The sequence below is a fragment of the Oncorhynchus mykiss genome, chromosome 6, assembly GCF_013265735.2.
Source record: "Oncorhynchus mykiss isolate Arlee chromosome 6, USDA_OmykA_1.1, whole genome shotgun sequence".
Lineage (NCBI taxonomy): Eukaryota > Metazoa > Chordata > Actinopteri > Salmoniformes > Salmonidae > Oncorhynchus > Oncorhynchus mykiss.
In genome coordinates, this window is record NC_048570.1 from 41,590,075 (window position 1) to 41,612,255 (window position 22,181).

Genomic DNA, 22,181 nt, shown 5'->3' on the forward strand with positions numbered 1-22,181 from the left:
ATATAAGCGATGGGTTTAAACCCAACGCCGAAAGTCTCTCATTCTCATTGATCCTTGCGGTACAACTGAGATGGTAAAGGCCATCAACCCCAGCACTCGGAAACATGTACGGAGCATGACAGAATGCCCCCTGTTGGGCAGGGAGAGGTACCGTGAGACCCCCCCCCCCCCCCCCAGTCTGTCCTGTAAGCAGATGCATAAAGATGAGCTGCTGCATGAGGGGGAGGGTTTAAGGAGCACAGATGTGCCTCCCACATTGTGGGAATGGGGGGGGGGGGGGGGGGGGGGGGGGGGTGGTCGGTTCCACCTGAGAGGAGGCAGTTCAGGACACTGATTGACCCTCTCTGCCGCTGGGGACGTACTCCTAGTGCGGACATCCCATCTTTCCCCGTGGGAGAAGTAGATGGGTGGGACATCTGTGGAAGCAGCAGAGAGCTTCCCCCTCTGTCGGCCTCTGATAGGAGAGCTGAATTGTGGATTCACAGCCTGCTACATCGATTGGGGTTTTGCATTACCGAAAAACCTGGTACCAGCTTTTTACCCACTCCCTCCTGCCGAGGCTTTGCTTGTGGAAGGTGAGACCGGGTTTCCACGTTCCCCAGATCTGCGGGGCAAGCAGAAGTTAATGGCTTCGCCTTCCTTCTTACGAAGTTCGCACTTCGGTCGCATGTCGGCGACAGAAGGCCCAAACAGTTCCTTTGGCGTGGTAGGAGCGTCGAGGAAATCTGCCTTTTCCTTTTCTGAGAGGCTAGACACAAGGCTCTCAAGTCAAGCCACAAGGCTCTCTCCCCCACCACCGCAATGCTCAAGGCTCTTGGATGGCGCCTCTAGAGGCCCGTCGGTTGAGATCTGCAGCGACGCACATCTCGTTCCATAGGTACTGGTTGACCTTTGCCTGAGACAATGCCCATCTCTAGTAGCAAATCGGCCTGGTAAGCCAACAATAGGGACATTCAGTTGTACTGAATGTGCCGCAGACATATAGACCTTATGGAATATGGAGGCAGTGAAGCGCTCCGCCTTTCCAGGGAGGGCAATGCCGGTCATAGACGGCACTGGGGTTGGGGTGGATAACCACCCCAAGGCTTGTCGAAGCCTTTCTCCTCTATGCCCTGAATGTCCATGCCAAGAAAGTGCCTGGTTTGGCCATTGCTGGACAAAGGCTTGTCCCAGTTGTGTTTTCCCTCTGGCACGCATGCTGGGGCCGCTGGGAAAAGTTGCTTTCCCGGGATGGTGCGAGAGGGGAGTGTCCTCCCGTTGAACTCCGGGTTAGTGAGTGCTGCTTTAGCCTGCTATGCCCCCAGGCAGACGGTACACAAACAGTGTGTGTCCTTGCCCGATTGTTTAGCTCCACACGGACAAGGGTGCACCGGTAATGGGGCAGTGGCAGGCGCCCTTTGAGGGGGTAGCAGGCTCCATGGCTCAGATAAATCTTAATCCTTGAGCAAAGTTCAAGCTCCCGTCGGGCTGTGAAGTAAGGGCTGTCAGTCTAGTTAACACGGCACGGGTGAATGTGGGTTGAGCTAAATGCGAGAGTATAGCTATCAATTCTACCCTTGCAGGTGGAAAAGCTAGTCTTGCTGAAACCTATCCGGGGTAGCTAAGCCTTACGGCGAGAGCTAGCCCTTTGTAGTGTCGTTAGCTAGTTTTCCAGTTAGCTAGATGCGAGATGGGAGCTAGCAATATTACCATGTTGCAGCTAGTAATGCTGGTGTGGTTAGCTTGCCTTACAGTGAGCTAGCCAGGTTAGCTTAAGCCCTGCGGTGAAAGCTAGTCCTTTGTTAGCGTGGTTAGCTGGCCTTGCAGCTAGCTAGCCAGGTAAGCTAAAGCATTGCAGTGAGGGCTAACCCAGTCTCGATAGCTAGCCATGTGACGTTATCTACAACAGGGACTGACGAGTAGAACATTTATTCTACTCAAAGCAAAATTTTCCTTTCAATCAGTACTCAACACTATTGACAGGAGCTGAGGTCCTACATTCGTCAGCGTTAACCTCACGACTCTCCTGAGAAAAGTCCAATAGGAAGAGGAATCTAGTCGTGCTGAGGAGAGCTTCTTGTGAACACAGTCACTTCTGCAAGGAAGAGAGGCCAGAATGACCAGTTGGTGGGCAAGTGCTCACCTCATTTGCCACTCGACCTATGTCTCCAACAGACACTGTGTGATTGCGTACTTCAAGCTTTTGACCCACCCTAAGGTGTATCCCGTAAGTGACACATCGAAATGAGTATTAGAAATAAAATCCAACAAGCATTTTTTGTACAAGTTTGAGAATAACATGAACCTACCTGGGTAGGGTGTGAGTATGTGGTGCATCATGAGGCAGCATACTCTGAGGAGCTGATGATCTGTTTGCTTTCTCTGTAGGCTGAAGTGTATGTGTGTGTGTGTGTGTGTGTGTGTGTGTGTGTGTGTGTGTGTGTGGTAACCTGTGTGTCTTCTCTCCCTGCAGGGTGGATAACTTTGGGTTGGGTCTGCTCCTACAGACCAAACAGATCAAGAGGATGATCTCCTCCTATGTGGGAGAGAACATCGAGTTTGAGAGACAATACCTGTCTGGGGAGCTGGAGGTGGAGCTAACGCCACAGGTGACACGCACGCACGCACACACACACACATACCACCTTGCTTTACTAGGTTATCCATTTGAGTTATTCGAGGTCCTATACATTTGTTGTGGAGGTTTGGAATGTCCAGGTTCAGTGATTTTGAGTAATGATCCAATTGATGACCATGACCTCTCTCCCCCAGGGTACCCTAGCAGAGAGGATCAGAGCTGGCGGTGCGGGTGTTCCTGCCTTCTTCACGGCTACAGGCTATGGTACCCTCGTCCAGGAGGGCGGCTCCCCCATCAAATACAACAAGGACGGAACTATCGCCATCGCCAGTGAACAGAGAGAGGTCAGACCCCAGCCTCTACCAACATGTGGTTTCTAGCACCACATTCACCACATCGTGACACATCACCTAATGTTATTTTATCAAATTGTTTTTCTCACCACTGTCTGTTTTCATCACACAATCTGCCTATACTGACATGGAGCACGAGCCTCTGTAACAACACTCAAAATGCTGTCATCTCCAGCAGTCTTCTAGTCTGTCTCTTGAGCCACTCGCTGTGTTGTTGTTTGGCAGGTGCGGGAGTTTAATGGAAGGCACTACATCATGGAGAAGGCCATCACCGGAGACTTTGCTCTGGTCAAGGCCTGGAAGGCCGACAAGGCCGGGAACGTAATCTTCAGGTAGCTACCAATACATTCACTCACTCTAACCTGTCTGTCAATCACTTATTCTGGGGATAAAGGTTACCTGATATCAGGGCAAGCTACTTCCTCCTACCCTTGAATCCTTGCACAAAGCATAGGTGCATATTTACCCCTGCTGTCACCAAGACCTGTAATGCTGTTGAAGAGACGAGGTGCATCATTATTTCAAAAAAGCCATCACATTACATTATGTAATACATATCCATTTGACAATAAATATTTACCCAAGGCACTGTGATTTAGGCCACTGCTTGTCCCAGGACAGGTTACACCCTTTCTAATCACCTAGTAATGTTTCCAAAATAAGCAAAAATGCGGGCCTGCAGGTCGCTCTGTGCCATATGGATTACTGGTAGGATATTCACTTTTAGGCTCTGACTGAATTAAGATGTTGACACTAGACAGCTTAACGAGACTGAACGTTCTCCAGAAAAGCTGTAGAAAATTGAAATTACATCTGACTTTTCTTCTTAGTTCCCTTGTCTGTCAGTATGTGAGAAGAACATTCTCTCGGTCCACATAAAAACAGGGCCCGTATTGTTTTTTTGCCCCTGAATATTTACTCTCCTGTACACTGAAAATAAGTGATAGTAAATACAATTAAATTGGTCACCACAAGAGTGCAGTATCTACTTTGCAATAAAAAATCATGTTTTTATGTAACTCATGTTATAAAACCTTCCCTATCGCACCGGGCCGAACAACGCCATTTACCTGTGACTGTGTTCATGATACTGCACTGCCTGTTATGCCTTTATGCTTAATTGACTTATTGTACTTCCATTCCATTACTTCTCTGTGCCTGCTTTCTTGTATTGCTCCCTTGTTGCCTCCCTCGTGAATGCTTGTTAGCTAATGCCATCTCTTTCTCTCTCTCTCTCTTTCGTTCTCTCTCCATGTAGGAAAACAGCCAGGAACTTCAACCAGCCCATGTGCAAGGCAGCCAAAGTCACCATTGTAGAGGTATGAGCCATGTCCCTGCACCCCAGCCCCATGTACCCCCTTACATGTCTATAGCACTGTTCTGCTGTCTTCACCTGTTCACCTCAACATCACCTTCACCTCAACATTTTCGGATTTGTGACACAGACATGAAGAAATCAGTCATATGATTTCAGCTGTGTCTGCCTAGAGCATGAGTAATGGTTGTTTAATAGCTGTGTTTTATTAATGTAATTCCTGTTTTATATCAAATAATAATTTGTTCTTAACTGACTTGCCTAGTTATATAAAGGTTAAATAAATAAAAAATATATCTGTCCCTTTCAGTAGGATGGCCTGATTGAAAGTCTAGATTCTACTAGTTGGCTCAGTCTTCTGGTATTATGTCAACAGCAAGGTACTCGACATAAAGAGTCTGAGTACATGAGTTGGGGGTCACAGAATATCGTGTGGTCCAGTGATTCCCACATGGTGGCTTTCAGCCAGTTCTTCTTTCAGCCAGTCCTTCTGCGGTCACGGGTAAAAACTGGGTTGTCCTGAGAAACATTTTGTTGGTCAAAAACCTTTAGGTGGGGCACAGTGCAAAAGCGTTTAGTAATACTCCTCTAGTAGTCTGGCCTCTCTCTCCATTAGTGTCATACAGACTGGGCTGGGGCTTTGTGTGGTGATGTTACTGCTCTTTCGTTTCTCAAAATCAATGTCACATGGTTAATCCTAAAAATTTGTATTAAAATGATACAAATCTGAAAGTTTAAATTCCACTAATGCCAAAGCACCAGCCTCTGCCATATGGACACATTGATACACTGTGATCCATTGGAGGCTAAAGAAATGAGTGCATGGAACTCAGGGATAGCATAGGCCAATATAGCAGTAGGCCTATAACGTCCATCATCAACGAAGTAAAATGAATAGGCCAAAAGCCAACAAAATTAAAAACAGTAGAAAATATCCGGATGAAAAATCAGGTTCTTTCAATGTCATTCACCTCTCTACTCCACCTGTCTGCCTCCCTTTCTATCTGTCTTGACTTGAACCATCGCTAGCGAAGTGCAACATTGTATTAAATCAATCAACTGGATCTGGCCTGAAGCTGTTCCTAGTTAACTTGCAACATTGAATCAACTTGCAACATTGGAACCTCAGAGTTTCCAGCAACAGTGAGCTCAGGGACAGACAGCTGTTTATGCCTAAGGGGAAAATGTTCAGGTATTTTATGACATTTCCACTGGATATATGGGATCATCAGATCATGATATTTTGCTATTTCACGCTGAGGCTTGGGGATTATTGAGGCCTGGATAGTGTTGGAAAGATTTTTCTATGTGAGGAACTATTATCATTGAAATGGATGTTAAAAACAGACTTTGTTGACTTACTGTCTGAGGTGAAGAAACAATGTGTGTTGGAGGTCTAACTCACCATGAGTTAAGACAGTTCAGCAGGTCAGGTACTTATATGCATGCTCTCTCAACATTATTAGCACAGAGAAACCAGACACATGCTTATTGCTCACGTGGAACCCTCCAAACAAAAGACAATCAAATAATTGACAACTCGGAAATAGAGGTCGAACGATTCTGATTTTTCAACGCCGATACCGATACTGATTATTGGAGGACAAAAAAAAGCCGATAACGATTAATCGGACGATTTTTTAAAATGTATTTGTAATAATGACAATTACAACAATACTGAATGAACACTTATTTTAACTTCATATAATACATCAATAAAATCTATTTAGCCTCAAATAAATAATGAAACATTTGTTTCATTCAATTTGGTTTAAATAATGCAAAAACAAAGTGTTGGAGAAGAAAGTAAAAGTGCAATATGTGCCATGTAAGAAAGCTAACGTTTAAGTTCTTTGCTCAGAACATGAGAACATATCAAAGCTGGTGGTTCCTTTTAACACGAGTCTTCAATATTCCCAGGTAAGAAGTTTTAGGTTGTAGTTATTATAGGAATTATAGGACTATTTCTCTCTATACCATTTGTATTTCATATACCTTTGACTATTGGATGTTCTTATAGGCACTTTAGTATTGCCAGTGTAACAGTATACCTTCCGTACCTCTTCTCGCTCCTACCTGGCCTCGAACCAGGAACACAACGACAACAGCCACCCTCGAAGCAACGTTACCCATGCAGAACAAGGGGAACAACTACTCCAAATCTCAGAGCGAGTGATGTTTGAAACGCTATTAGCACGCACCCCGCTAACTAACTAGCCATTTCACATCGTTACACCAGCCTAATCTCGGGAGTTGATAGGCTTGAAGTCATAAACAGCAGAGCTGCTGGCAAAACGCACAAAAGTGCTGTTTGAATGAATGCTTATGAGCCTGCTGTTGCCTACCATCGCTCAGTCAGACTGCTCTATCAAATCATAGACTTAATTATAACTTAATAACACACAGAAATGCGAGCCTTAGGTCATTAATATGGTCAAATCCGGAAACTATCATCTCGAAAACAAGACGTTTATTCTTTCAGTGAAATACGGAACCTCTCCGTATTTTATCTAGCGGGTGGCATCCATCAGTCTAAATATTGCTGTTAAATTGCACAACCTTCAATGTTATGTCATAATTCCGTAAAATTCTGGCAAATTAGTTCACAATGAGCCAGGCGGCCCAAACTGTTGCATATACCCTGACTCTGCGTGCAATGAACGCAAGAGAAGTAACACAATTTCACCTGGTTAATATTGCCTGCTAACCTGGATTTCTTTTAGCTAAATATGCAGGTTTAAAAATATATACTTCTGTGTACTGATTTTAAGAAAGGCATTGGTGTTTATGGTTAGGTACACGTTGGAGCAACGACAGTCCTTTTTCGCGAATGCGCACTGCATCGATTATATGCAATGCAGGACACGCTAGATAAACTAGTAATATCATCAACCATGTGTAGTTATAACTAGTGATTATTATTGATTAAGTTTAATGCTAGCTAGCAACTTACCTTGGCTTCTTACTGCATTCGCGTAACAGGCGGGCTCCTTGTGAGGCAGGTGGTTAGAGCGTTGGACTAGTTAACCGTAAGGTTGCAAGATTGAATCCCTGAGCTGACAAGGTAAAAATCTGTCGTTCTGCCCCTGAACAAGGCAGTTAACCCACCGTTCCTAGGCCGTCATTGAAAATAAGAATGTGTTCTTAACTGTGCTCTGTGTTCTTAACTGACATGCCTAATTAAATAAAGACTAAATAAAAATCGGCGTCTACTCGGCGTCCAAAATTACCGATTTCCGATTGTTATGAAAACTTGAAATCGGCCCTAATTCATCGGCCATTCCGATTAATCGGTCGACCTCTACTCGGAAATGATGGTTATGAAATAAACCAAGTCTTGTTTCTCACAAGTGTAGCAGGTTGTGAACTAAAAATGTTCCTCTCCGAGATTGAGGACAGTAAATTACTATAGCCTAATTAATACATGCATTAACAAAAATGAATGTAACCAAATGACGGGGTTTAACGGTACATCTACTAGGCCTACTGGTGACATATATAATGGGGAATTGATAAAAATAAACAGTCCAAAGGCAAAACAATTCTCATAATGAAACAATGAATTTGCAAGAATTGGCTGGAGACAGCTGAGTGCATTCTGGAGAGCTGAGTGCATGCGTTCTGTAGAGAGACGAGCCATATCTTAGCTACACCCCCCTCCCCTTCTTCTTGTCTCAACATTTGAAAATATACTCAAGGCACATTATCTTTACACATCTTTTAGATGCTTTTCACTGACAGCCGCAACTCATTTATGAGCTAGGCCAGTTGCCAAATGGGCTTCCCAAATAGGCATAGGCCTACGTGTTTATTAGGCCTAAGTCATGCTCTCTAGTGAAGTATTTTTTATTATTTTATTTCGACAGGTATAATTATATAATTTTAGGAAAAACCTCAACTTACTTTTGTGGAAGCCAGCAGCTGAACAGTGCACTGTGCACCCACCAACTTTACTTTCCAATTTGCAAATGACTGCCTAAAACCAGAGATCTATATACATTACCGGTCAAAAGTTTGGACACACCTACTCATTCCAAGGTTTTTCTTTATTTTTACTATTATCTACATTGTAGAGTAATAGTGAAGACATCAAAACTATGAAATAACACATATGGAATCATGTAGTAACCAAAAAAGTGTTAAAACAACAAATATTTTATATATTTCAGATTCTTCAAAGTAGCCTCCCTTTGCCTTGATGACAGCTTTGCACACATTCTCTCAACCAGCTTCATGAGGTAGTCACCTGGAATGCATTTCAATTAACAGGTGGGCCTTGTTAAAAGTTCATTTGTGGAATTTATTTCCTTCGTTAACAGGATGATATGACAACAGCCAGTGAAGGTGCAGGGCACCAAATTCAAAACAACAGAAATCTCATCATTAAAATTCCTCAAACATACCGTTTTAAAGGGAATCTTGTTGTTAATCCCACCACAGTGTCCGATTTCAAATAGGCTTTACAGCAAAGGCACCACAAACGATTATGTTAGGTCACCACCAAGTCACAGAAAAACATTTTCCAGCCAAAGACAGGAGTCACAAAAAGCACAAATAGAGATAAAATGAATCACTAACCTTTGATGATCTTCATCAGATGACACTCATAGGACTTCATGTTACACAATACATGTATGTTTTGTTTGATAAAGTTCATATGTATATAAAAAAATCTGAGTTTACATTGGCGTGTTACGTTCACTAGTTCCAAAAACATCCAGTGATTTTGCATAGCCACATCGATTCAACAGAAATACTCATCATAAATGGAGATGATAATACAAGTTATACACGTGGAATTATAGATATACCTCTCCTTAATGCAACCGCTGTGTCAGATTTTTAAAAAACTTTACGGAAAAAGCAAACCATGCAATAATCTGAGACGGCGCTCAGAAAATGTATCAAATTAACCGCCATGTTGGAGTCAACAGAAACCAGAAATCACATTATAAATATTCCATTACCTTTGATGATCTTCATCAGAATGCACTCCCATGAATCTCAGTTCCACAATAAATGCTTGATTTGTTTGATAATGTCTGTTATTTATGTCCAAGTAGCTTCTTTTTTAGCGTTAGGTACACATATCCAAACACTCATGCATTACTTCGGACAAAAACTTCAAAAAGTTATATTACAGGTCGAAGAAACATTTCAAACTAAGTATAGAATCAATCATTAGGATGTTTTTATCTTAAATCTTCAATAAAGTTCCAACCGGAGAAATCCTTTGTGTCTACAGGAGCAACGGAACGCAGGGCGATATCATGTGGAATGTGCGTGACCAGGAAATGGCTCTCTGCCAGTAACCTGACTCATTCAGCTCTTATTCAGTCCCACAACACAGTAGAAGCCTCATTCAAGTTTCTAAAGACAGTTGACATCCGGTGGAAGGCCTAGGAAGTGCAACTTCATTCATATCCCAATGTGAATTAAATAGGGCCTGAGTTGAAAATTGACCAACCTCAGATTTCTCACTTCCTGTTTGGATTTCTTCTCAGGGTTTTGCCTGCCATATGAGTTCTGTTATACTCACAGACATCATTCAAACAGTTTTAGAAATTTCAGAGTGTTTTCTATCCAATACTAATAATAGTATGCATATATTAGCATCTGGGACTGAGTAGGAGGCAATTCACTCTGGGCACGCTATTCATCCAAAAGTGAAAATGCTATCCCAAATTAGTTAAGCCCATAAAAACGCATTGGGCTTATTCTGGACAGATTTAGGTGAGAGTGAGCCCTCTCGTGTCGCCTCTTCCTCTCTGCTGAAACAATCTCACTGTAGGAAGCATCCGAGTGATGTGCCCCTCTGTCTCACTATATGTAGCCCATGTATCAAATGCTGTCTGGCTAAGAAAAGTATGACATGCTATACTATTTTTGTCCAGACAGCATCAGATTCATGGGCTACATATAGTGAGACAGAGGGGCACTGTTTCGCTCACTCTGATGCTTCATCTGAGATTGATGGGTCTTTCTGTTGGTGTGTGTCCCGGTCAAATAAATTATCAATATTTTTTGGGGATGTGCAGTACGGTGGGGCAGGCCTCAATATGCCCGCCAATATGCCCGCCCATAACGCCGGTCCTGTCTCTGGGTCATGCAGTAAGCAGTAAGCAGTAAGCTCTGATACATTTTTTATTTAACGAGACAAGTCAGTTAAGAACAAATTCTTATTTTCAATGACGGCCTGGGAACAGTGGGTTAACTGCCTGTTCAGGGGCAGAACGACAGATTTGTACCTTGTCAGCTCGGGGGTTTGAACTTGCAACCTTCCGGTTACTAGTCCAACACTCTAGGCTACCCTGCCGCCCCAACATTGATCAACCCCCAGCCCCAGACGGGCTATAAACTCGCTGTCACCCCTGTCTCCAAACTTACGATGGCTGACATGAATCCCCTGCCCCCCACCTTGGGCTCTCTGGTGAAATAAACCTTCTTAGTCATAAAATTGAGAAGAAAGTCTGCCGGAATAGCTGGGTGCTCTGGGCTGGATTTATGAGCTGGGAGAGAGAAGCGCTTTCCTATATTCCATTAGACACTTTTAATGTACTTCTCTTTTTCAATTAAGCCAAGGCAGACATAAAGGAGATTTATCATCCTATAGAGTGTAGTGAGCTGGAGAGGTGTCTCTATTCAATGCAAGAAGCATATTTTCTAAGTTAAGGAGGTAAAAGAGGTATTAGCAAGGTCATTGAGGCCAGTCCAGTGAAATGCTGAAACTACTGTCTGTATACAAGTACATTTTACAATGGTTTATTCCACAAGGTACTCAGTGCTTTAGGCTACATTGTAATGGAGGGAAACTCTCTTCATTCACTACACAAGTATAGCACTCACCTGGCTTATATATATATATATACATATACACATATATATATATGTGTGTGTATATGTATATATGTATGTATATATATGTATATGTATATGTATATATATATGTATATATATATGTATATGTGTGTATGTTGATGTTGATGCATGTTGATGCTTTGTCGATGTGTGTTTGTTATGTGGGTGTGCGCACGCACGTGCATGTGTGTTCTCCTGAGTCCCCTGAATAATACACCCGTTGAGGTGAGCGGGAGAAGAGGAGAGATTCAGGCTGCTGGGGACGTAATTGCATGTTTAAACACTGTCAGCTTCAACCTTTAGGCATCTCAACCATCTGTCCAAAGTGTCTGTCTGAGCTGACGGACCTGGACAACATCTGATCCAGCACTACCTTTACTACTATCTACCATACCATACCATACCATTATTGACCCCCATGCTGTGGCTGATGTGGCACACTCAGTCAGATTATTATGATTTTATTATTATGGACTTTTTATCGAATTGGTGTAGGAAATGTCTCTCTCACACATTATTTCTCTCTCTCTCTCTCTCTCTCTCTCTCTCTCTCTCTCTCTCTCTCTCTCTCTCACACACACACACATCTCTCTCTCAATTCTATTCAATGGGCTTTATTGGCATGGGTAACATATGTTAACATTGCCAAAGCAAGTGAGGTAGATAATATACAGAAGTGAAATAAACAATACAAGTTTACAGTAAACATTACACTCACAGAAGCTTCAAAAAATAAAGACATTACAAATGTCATATTATGTATATATACAGTGTTGTAACGATGTACAAATGGTTAAAGTACAAAAGGGAAAATAAATAAGCATAACTATGGGTTGTATTACAATGGTGTTTGTTCTTCACTGGTTGACCTTTTCTTGTGGCAACAGGTCACAAATCTTGCTGCAGTGATGGCTCACTGTGGTATTTCACCCAGTAGATATGGGAGTTTATCAAAATCGGGTTTGTTTTCGAATTCTTTGTGGATCTGTGTAATCTGAGGGAAATATGTGTCTTTAATATGGTCTTACATTGGGCAGGAGGTTAGGAAGTGCAGCTCAGTTTCCACCTCATTTTGTGGGCAGTGTGCACAGCCTGTCTTTTCTTGAGAACCAGGTCTGCCTGCGGCAGCCTTTCGCGATAGCAAGGATATGCTCACTGAGTCTGTACATAGTCAAAGCATTCCTTAAGTTTGGGTCAGTCACAGTGGTCAGGCATTATGACACGATGTACTCTCTGTTTAGGGCCAAATAGCATTCTAGTTTGCTCTGTTTTTTTGTTAATTACTTAACACATTGGAAAGAATTATCTTTTTGTTTTCTCATGATTTGGTTGGGTCTAATTGTGTTGCTGTCCTGGGGCTCTGTGGGGTGTGTTTGTGAACAGAGCCCCAGGACCAGCTTGCTTAGGGGACTCTTCTCCAGGTTCATCTCTCTGTAGGTGATGGCTTTGTTATGGAAGGTTTGGGAATCGCTTCCTTTTAGGTGGTTGTAGAATTTAACGGCTCTTTTCTGGATTTTGATAATTAGCGGGTATCGGCCTAATTCTGCTCTGTATGCATTATTTGGTGTTCTACGTTGTACACTGAGGATATTTTTGCAGAATTCTGAATGCAGAGTCTCAATTTGGTGTTTGTCCCATTTTGTGAATTCTTGGTTGGTGAGCGGACCCCAGACCTCACAACCATAAAGGGCAATGGGTTCTATAACTGATTCAAGTAATTTTAGCCAGATCCTAATTGGTATGTTGAATGTTATGCCTTACCCTTCTTGCCTTATCTCTCAGATCGTTCACAGTTTTGTGGAAGTTACCTATGGCGCTGATGTTTAGGCAAAGGAATGTGTTGTTTTTTGTGTGCTCTAGGGCAACGATGTCTAGATAGAATTTGTATTTGTGGTCCTGGCGACTGGACCTTTTTTGGAACACCATTATTTTGGTGTTACTGAGATTTACTGTCAGTGCCCAGATCTGGCAGAATCTGTGCAGAATATCTAGGTGCTGCTGTAGGCCCTCCTTGGTTGGTGACAGAAGCACCAGATCATCAGCAAACAGTAGACATTTGACTTCAGATTCTAGTAGGGTGAGGCCGGGTGCTGCAGAATTTTCTAGTGCCCGCGCCAATTCGTTGATATACACTGCTCAAAAAAAAAATAAAGGGAACACTTAAACAACACAATGTAACTCCAAGTTAATCACACTTCTGTGAAATCAAACTGTCCACTTAGGAAGCAACACTGATTGACAATAAATTTCACATGCTGTTGTGCAAATGGAATAGACAACAGGTGGAAATTATAGGCAATTAGCAAGACACCCCAATAAAGGAGTGATTCTGCAGGTGGTGACTACAGACCACTTCTCAGTTCCTATGCTTCCTGGCTGATGTTTTGGTCACTTTTGAATGCTGGCGGTGCTTTCACTCTAGTGGTAGCATGAGACGGAGTCTACAACCCACACAAGTGGCTCAGGTAGTGCAGCTCATCCAGGATGGCACATCAATGCGAGCTGTGGCAAGAAGGTTTGCTGTGTCTTTCAGCGTAGTGTCCAGAGCATGGAAGCGCTACCAGGAGACAGGCCAGTACATCAGGAGACGTGGAGGAGGCCGGATGAGGGCAACAACCCAGCAGCAGGACCGCTACCTCCGCCTTTGTGCAAGGAGGAGCAGGAGGAGCACTGCCAGAGCCCTGCAAAATGACCTCCAGCAGGCCACAAGTGTGCATGTGTCTGCTCAAACGGTCAGAAACAGACTCCATGAGGGTGGTATGAGGGCCCGATGTCCACAGGTGGGGGTTGTGCTTACAGCCCAACACCGTGCAGGACGTTTGGCATTTGCCAGAGAACACCAACATTGGCAAATTCGCCCCTGGCGCCCTGTGCTCTTCACAGATGAAAGCAGGTTCACACTGAGCACATGTGACAGCCTGGAGACGCCGTGGAGAACGTTCTCCAGCAACATCCTCCAGCATGACCGGTTTGGCGGTGGGTCAGTCATGGTGTGGGGTGGCATTTCTTTGGGGGGCCGCACAGCCCTCCATGTGCTCGCCAGAGGTAGCCTGACTGCCATTAGGTACCGAGATGAGATCCTCAGACCCCTTGTGAGAGCATATGCTGGTACGGTTGGCCCTGGGTTCCTCCTAATGCAAGACCATGCTAGACCTCATGTGGCTGGAGTGTGTCAGCAGTTCCTGCAAGAGGAAGGCATTGATGCTATGGACTGGCCCGCCCGTTCCCCAGACCTGAATCCAATTGAGCACATCTGGGACATCATGTCTCGCTCCATCCACCAACGCCTCGTTGCACCACAGACTGTCCAGGAGTTGGCGGATGTTTTAGTCCAGGTCTGGGAGGAGCTCCCTCAGGAGACCATCCGCCACCTCATCAGGAGCATGCCCAGGCATTGTAGGGAGGTCATACAGGCACGTGGAGGCCACACACACTACTGAGCCTCATTTTGACTTGTTTTAAGGACATTACATCAAAGTTGGATCAGCCTGTAGTGTGGTTTGCCCCTCCATGGGTTGATAAATTTGATTTCCATTGATAATTGTGTGATTTTTTTGTCAGCACATTCAACTATGTAAAGAAAAAAGTATTTAATAACATTATTTCTTTCATTCAGATCTAGGATGTATTATTTTAGTGTTCCCTTTATTTTTTGAGCAGTGTATATGTTGAAGAGGGTGGGCTTAAGCTGCATCCCTGTCTCACACCACGGCTCTGTGGGAAGAAATTTGTGTGGTTTTTGCCTATTTTAACCGTACACTTGTTGTTTGTGTATGTAGATTTTATAATGTTGTATGGTTTTCCCCCAACACCACTTTCCATCAATTTGTAGAGCAGACCCTCATGCCAAATTTAGTCGAAGGCTTTTTTGAAACCAACAAAGCATGAGAAGACTTTGCCTTTGTTTTTTTGTTTGTCAATTAGGCTGTGCAGGGTGAATACGTGGTCTGTTGTACAGTAATTTGGTAAAAAGCCAATTTGACATTTGCTCAGTACATTGTTTTCACTGAGGAAATGTACGATTCTGCTGTTAATGATAATGCAGAGGATTCTCCCAAGGTTGCTGTTGACGCATATCCCTCTGTAGTTATTGGGGTCAAATTTGTCTCCAATTTTGGGGATTGGAGTGATCAGTCCTTTTTTCCAAATATTGGATAAGATGCCAGAGCTAAGAATGATGTTAAAGAGTTTTAGTATAGCCAATTGGAATTTGTTGTCTGTATATTTGATAATTTCATTAAGGATACCATCAACACCACATGCCTTTTTGGGTTGGAGGGTTTTTATTTTGTCCTGTAGCTCATTCAAGGTATTTGAAGAATCCAGTGGGTTCTGGTAGTCTTTAATAGTTCATTCTAAGATTTGTATTTGATCATGCATATGTTTTTGCTGTTTGTTCTTTGTTATAGAGCCAAAAATATTGGAGAAGTGGTTTACCCGTACATCTCCATTTTTGATAGATAATTCTTCGTGTTGTTGTTTGTGTTTTTTCCCAATTTTCCCAGAAGTGGTTAGAGTCTATGGATTCTTCAATCACATTGAGCTGATTTTTGACGTGCTGTTCCTTCTTTTCCGTTTTGTATTTCTGTATTGTTTTAGTGATTCACCATAGTAAAGGCGTAGACTCAGGTTTTCCGGGTCTCTATGTTTTTGGTTGTATAGGTTTCTCAATTTCTTTCTTAAATCTTTGCATTCTTCATCAAATCATTTGTCATTGTTGTTAATTTTCTTCAGTTTTCTATTTGAGATTTTTTAGATTTGATAGGGAAGCTGAGAGGTCAAATATCCTGTTAAGATTTTCTACTGCCTAGTTTACACCTTCACTATTACAGTAGAACGTTTTACCCAGGAAGTTGTCTAAAAGGGATTGAATATGTTGTTGCCTAATTGTTTTTTGGTAGGTTTCCAAACTGCATTCCTTCCATTTATAGCATTTCTTAATGTTACTCAGTTCCTTTCGCTTTGATGCCTCATGATTGAGTATTGCTCTGTTCAAGTAGACTGTGATTTTGCTGTGGTCTGATAGGGGTGTCAGTTGGCTGACTGTGAACGCTCTGAGAGACTCTGGGTTGAGGTCAGTGATAAAGTAGTCTATAGTACTACTGCCAAGAGATGAGGTATAGGTGTACCTACCATAGGAGTTCCCTCGAAGCCTACCATTGACTATGTACATACCCAGCGTGCGACAGAGCTGCAGGAGTTGTGTCCCGTTTTTGTTGGTTATGTTGTCATAGTTTTGCCTAGGGGGGCATATGGGGGAGGGAATGCTGTCACCTGCAGGCAGGTGTTTGTCCCCCTGTGTTCTGAGGGTGTCAGGTTCTTGTCCGGTTCTGGCATTTAGGTCGCCACAGACTAGTACATGTCCCTGGGCCTGGAAATGATTGATCCCCCCCCCCCCCCCCCCCAGGATGGAGAAGCTGTCTTCATTAAAGTATGGGGGATATAGGTAGCACACAGGAAGACATTTTTCTCTGTTAAGATAATTTCCTTTTGAATTTCTAGCCAAATGTAAAATGTTCTTGTTTTGAGTGAGTTAGGTCTGCTCTATACCAAATTAGCATACCCCCTGAGTCCCTTCCCTGTTTCATACCTGGTAGTTTGGTGGATGGGACTACCAGCTCTCTGTAACCTAGACGGCAACCAGTGGGTCCATCTCCTCTATACCAGGTTTCTTGCAGGATGACAATGTTTGTAGTACCAATTTACTCACTCACTCACTCACTCACTCACTCACTCACTCACTCACTCACTCACTTAGAAAGTGCTAAACAAATAGGCCTCAGTGTTTCCCCTATATTCAATTAGCAGCGGCGGGCAACTGAAACACTGGGCCTACAGGTTGAGGGATGAATGGTTGATCTGGAATGCAAACCGATAGTAAAGTGTGGCTTGTGCAATATTTTTTTCTCAGTCTAATGAATCAAGCTTGACGGCAACTGTTGTTCAGGGGACTTGGTCATCAAGCTTGGTTGTAAAACGTTATTGCACATGCCACATTTTATGGAGTGCAGGTCAAATGCTCTAAATTCATGACACCTAAATGGTATTTATGTCATGCTTTTTACGAACTAATTTGACACAGAATGACTGTGGCAGGGAGGAACACCCTAGAGAGGAAAAAGAGGGAAGGGAATTGCATTTAAAGCAAGGTGAGAAAGGAGTTAAATTATTTTGAAAAGGGGATATGATATCTTAGTTAGACTAAAGAAATGGGGGGGACCAGTACAAAAATCTATGCTCTTACTACTGATGACTCATGTAAATGTACCACCAGAGTTCTTAAACACACTAAAATACTTTCGCGTGCATGAGCAGAACATTCAAAGCAAGTGCTGCCATAGGTGCACCCAATAATGATTTAGGATAAAAATGGTAATGAGAATATGTCTGGAATTTAGCCTCTCTTGTCTATTTAGAATATAACACTTCTACTCTGTCAATTTGTTTGCATAAAGCAACACGTTCAATATGAGGCACAAGTCTTAACGCTTTCCACCTGTGTTAACTTTGTGACCGGAAAATGACCATGTCCTCATTAACCACTTTTTATGGCGACTTTTCATGGTGCCAATGCACATGACAATTATCTATGAAATTGAGGCAATATAGCAATCGCCTTATATTGCCATAGCCACTAAGAACCCTTTTATCTCTGTTAGGGAAATAATTATGGCCTCACTGAAGATAAGTTCATCTTTGAAATTCGGAACATGTTCTGCCTTCAGTCTGGGGTGTTGTGGGTATTGATCTGGTGGCATTCTACTAAATGCTTCCTGGGTTGAGCAGTGTGTTGGAATAGGTAATGTGTTGGAGTGGCCCCGGTAATAATGTATGTATGGCTCTGACCCCCAGGGACAGAGCGTACAGCAGGCAGATAGACAGACCGACCAGTGGGCCTCAGTGGAGGACCTGGCTCGCAGTCGGCTTTTCAATTCATCCCAAAGGAGTTTGATGGGGTTGAGGTCAGGGATCTGTGCAGACCAGTCAAGTTCTTCCACACCAATCTCGACAAACCATTTCTGTATGGACCTCACTTTGTGCACGGGGGCATTGTCATGCTGAAACAGGAAAGGGCCTTCCCAAAACTGTTGCCACAAAGTTGGAAGCACAGAATCATATAGAATTGCATTGTATGCTGTAGCGTTAAGATTTCCCTTCACTGGAACGAAGAGGCCTGAACCATGAAAAACAGTGCCAGACCATTTTTCCTCCACCAGACTTTATAGTTGGCCCTATGCATTGGGGCAGGTGGCGTTCGTCTGGCATCCGCCAAGCCTAGATTCGTCTGTTGGACTGAGCATGATTTATCACTTCAGAGAATACGTTTCCACTGTTCCAGAGTCCAATGGCAGAGCTTTACACCATTCCAGCCGACACTTGGTATTACTTATGGTGATCTTAGGCTTGTGTGCAGCTGCTCGGCCATGGAAAGTCCATTTCATTAAGCTCCCGACGAACAGTTATTGTGCTGACGTTGCTTCCAGAGGAAGTTTGGAATTCGGTAGGGAGTGTGGCAACGGAGGGCAGACTATTTTTACGCGCTACGTGCTTCAGCACTTGGCAGTCCCGTTCTGTGAGCTTGTGTGGCCTACCACTTCGCCGCTGAGCCGTTGCTGCTCAAAAAGACGTTTCCACTTCACAATAACAGATCTTGCAGTTGACCGGGGCATCTCTAGCAGGGCAGAAATTTGACTAACTGACTTGTAGGAAAGGTGGCATACTAGCATAAAGTGGCATACTGGTGGTTGTGGTGTGCAGAAAATAAAATGAGTCATTTTCCTACATGGCTAATCTATTTGTGACCGTGTTGTTGAAGATGGATCTTATCACTGTGCTCCCGACTTATGTCACACTTCAATGAAAACAGTATTGAATGACACTCATCCTCAACTCAACCTCAGATATAGGCTACGACACTACACATTAGCTTGACTTATCCCTCAGTCTTCCAAAGGTGGTGGAACTAGCTAAAGGTTTTACTGGTAAAATAATTTAAAAAGTAGGCAACTTTCTCATTCTCTTAGGAGATGGATAGAATGCTTTGAAAATGACGGAATAATTGCAGGCCACCCTGGTTGCTAGGCAACGAGTCTATGCTGGGCTCCATTGTGGAACGTTCCGCAGCACACATCTCTCTGTCTCTTGTCCCCTTATCACAGGTACAATCACCATGTCCAATGGATTGTGGGCTGTAATGCAAAGGTTGTTCAATTAACCTAGAGTCAATTGACGCACCGCTGCGTCAATCTAAGTAACATAATTGAAAAAATCCCCATCAAAATCTGTCTGTTTAAGCTAGAGATATATTTTTTGTTGTTGTTGCGTGGGCTGCGTCTCAATCAACCAAGGTGGAAGGTGGCCGAGTTGCAGTTGTGTTTGTCAGACGATGAGACTGGTCTTCTTCTCACAAAAATGTCTGTAGCGTCCAAACTGTTTGGGCTACAAACTAATGTGACTCCACTGTGGAAAGGGGAGATTCTCCGTTTTGCTCTACAACACCCACAAGTGTCACTGAACTTGTCTGAAGGAAACGGTATAAAAATTTGTATGGAGGTAGTTTTGTGCCTACCAAAAAATAGGTTTAAATATGTGTAAAGAAAATATGCATGTATATACACATATTTCCTGAGCTTTCTTATATACAATGATTTGGAAAGTATTCAGACCCCTTGACATTTCCCACATTGTGTTATGTTACAGCCTTATTCTAAAATGGATTAAATAGTCCCCCCCCCCCCCCCCCCCCCCATCAATCTACACACAATACGCCATAATGACAATGAATAAAATGGTTTTTAGACATTTTTGCACATTTATAAATTTAAAAAACAACTGAAATGTCACTTTTACATTAGTATTCAGGCAGTGATTACAGCCTCGGGTCTTCTCGGGTATGATGTTGGGGAGTTTCTCCCATTCTTCTCTGCAGATCCTCTCAAGCTCTGTCAGGTTGGATGGGGAGCAGCTATTTTTAGGTCTCTTCAGAGATGATAGATCAGGTTCAAGTCTGGGTTCTGGCTGGGCCACTCAAGGACATTCAGAGCATTGTCTTGGCTGTGTGCTTATGGTTGTTGTCCTGTTGAAAGGTGAACCTTCGCCCCAGTCTGAGGTCCTGAGCACTGGAGCAGGTTTTCATCAAGGATCTCTCTGTACTTTGCTCCAGTCATCTTTCCCTCGATCCTGACTAGTCTCCAAGTTCCTGCCGCTGAAAACATCCCCACAGCATGATGCTGCCACCACCTTGCTTCACCGTAGGGATGGAGCCAGGTTCCTCCAGACGTGACGCTTGGCATTCAGGCCAAAGACTTCAGTCTTGGTTTCATCAGACCAGAGAATCTTGTTCCTCATGGTCTGAGAGTCCTTTAGATGCCTTTTGGCAAACTCCAAGCGGGCTGTCATGTGCCTTTTACTGAGGAGTGGCTTCTGTCTGGCCACTCTACCATAAAGACCTGATTGGTGGAGTGCTGCAGAGATGGTTGTCCTTCTGAAAGTTTCTCCCATCTCCACAGAGGAACTCTGGAGCTCTGTCAGAGTGACCATCGGGTTCTTGGTCACCCCCCTAACCTAGGCCCTACCCCCCCCGATTTCTCAGTTTGGTCGTGCAGCCAGTTCTAGGAAGAGTCTTGGTGGTTCCAAACTTCTTCCATTTAAGAATGATGGAGGCCACTGTGTTCTTGGGGACCTTCAATGCTGCAGAAATGTTTTTGTACCCTTCCCCAGATCTGTGCCTCGACACAATCCGGTCTCGGTGCTCTACGGGCAATTCCTTCGAGCTCATGCATCCTGTTTGCGGTAGGACACTAAAGTAAAACTGAAGAAAATGTGTTAAAGAAATTAACATTATGTCCTGAATACAAATTGTTATGCTTGGGGCAAATCCAACACAAAAAAATCACTGAGTACCACTCTTCATATTTTATAGCATGGTGGTGACTGCATCATGTTATGGGTATGCTTGTCATCGGCAAGGACAAGGGAGTTTTTTTTTAGGATAACAAGAAATGGAATTAAGCTAAGCACAGGCAAATTCCTAGAAAACCTGGTTCAGTCTCCTTTCCAACAGACACATGTAGACAAATTCACCTTTCAGCAGGACAATAACCTAAAACACAAGTCCAAATATACACTGGAGTTGCCTACCAAGACAACATAGTTAGTGGCCTAGTTAAGGTTTTGACTTAAATTGGCTTGAAAATCTATGGCAACACTTGAAAATGGCTGTCTACCAATGATCAACAACCAACTCGACAGAGCTTGAAGAATTATAAAAGGAATAATGTGCAAATATTGTACAATCCAGGTGTGCAAAGCTCTTACAGACTTACCCATACATACCCACAGCTGTAATCGTTGCCAAAGATGTTTCTACATAAGTATTCACACCCCTGAGTCAATACTATGTAAATTCGATATTTATGTATTTCACTTTATTATTATGGTGATATTGTGTGTAGATGGTTGAGATGTCTTTTTTAAATCCTTTTTTAATTCAGTCTGTAACACAACAACAATAAGTCAGGGGGCATAAATACTTTCTGAAGGCACTGTATGTGCAGGAAATGTATGCTTTCAGAGAAAATAGTTGGTGACTCCTCTAAAACTGCAGGAGAAAGAAGTAAAATTCTGTGTATGGGTGAATAGTGTGTCTGTGATTGTAAGACTTCAGTGCCTTCATTGAATGTTGTGGGTAGTGTGCATGATGGAGAGCTGTTCCACTTCAAGAACATATTCAGCACTTTATAACATCAGTCCTCTTTAATGCCCTATTGGAGGAACTATATACAGTATAGGTTATAACAGAGGTATAAATAGGATATTTCCCGAGTTCATCTGACTCTGGGGAAGTATATAAAGTGCCAAAGTATCCCTTTAAATTGTCTGCAAATATTGTTTTTTATTGTGTTGTATTTGTAAATGTTGTACATTTGTATGATTTGTGTTCACGCAGGGCTCCCTTGGAAAAGAGGACTTGGTCTCAATGGGGTTTCCCTGCTAAAATAAAGGTTAACAAAATGTTCAGTGCTACCAATCGTGTATCATTGACATTGTCTGGACCATGCAAAGTTCCCGTTGACCACAGGTAGCTGAGCTAGCGTAC

At 43.2% G+C, this 22,181-nt stretch overlaps 1 protein-coding gene across 2 annotated transcripts in view; it reads left to right on the forward strand.

Annotated features, from left to right (window-relative positions):
- oxct1a (3-oxoacid CoA transferase 1a) overlaps positions 1-22,181 on the forward strand; it is a 106,670-nt gene that overhangs the window by 19,071 nt on the left and 65,418 nt on the right. For both annotated transcript variants that reach the window (XM_021606527.2, XM_021606528.2), the window contains exons 4-7: positions 2,453-2,588; positions 2,752-2,901; positions 3,136-3,242; positions 4,169-4,229. In XM_021606527.2, the coding sequence (XP_021462202.1) occupies positions 2,453-2,588; positions 2,752-2,901; positions 3,136-3,242; positions 4,169-4,229 (454 nt within the window). The remainder of the gene's footprint in view (positions 1-2,452; positions 2,589-2,751; positions 2,902-3,135; positions 3,243-4,168; positions 4,230-22,181) is intronic.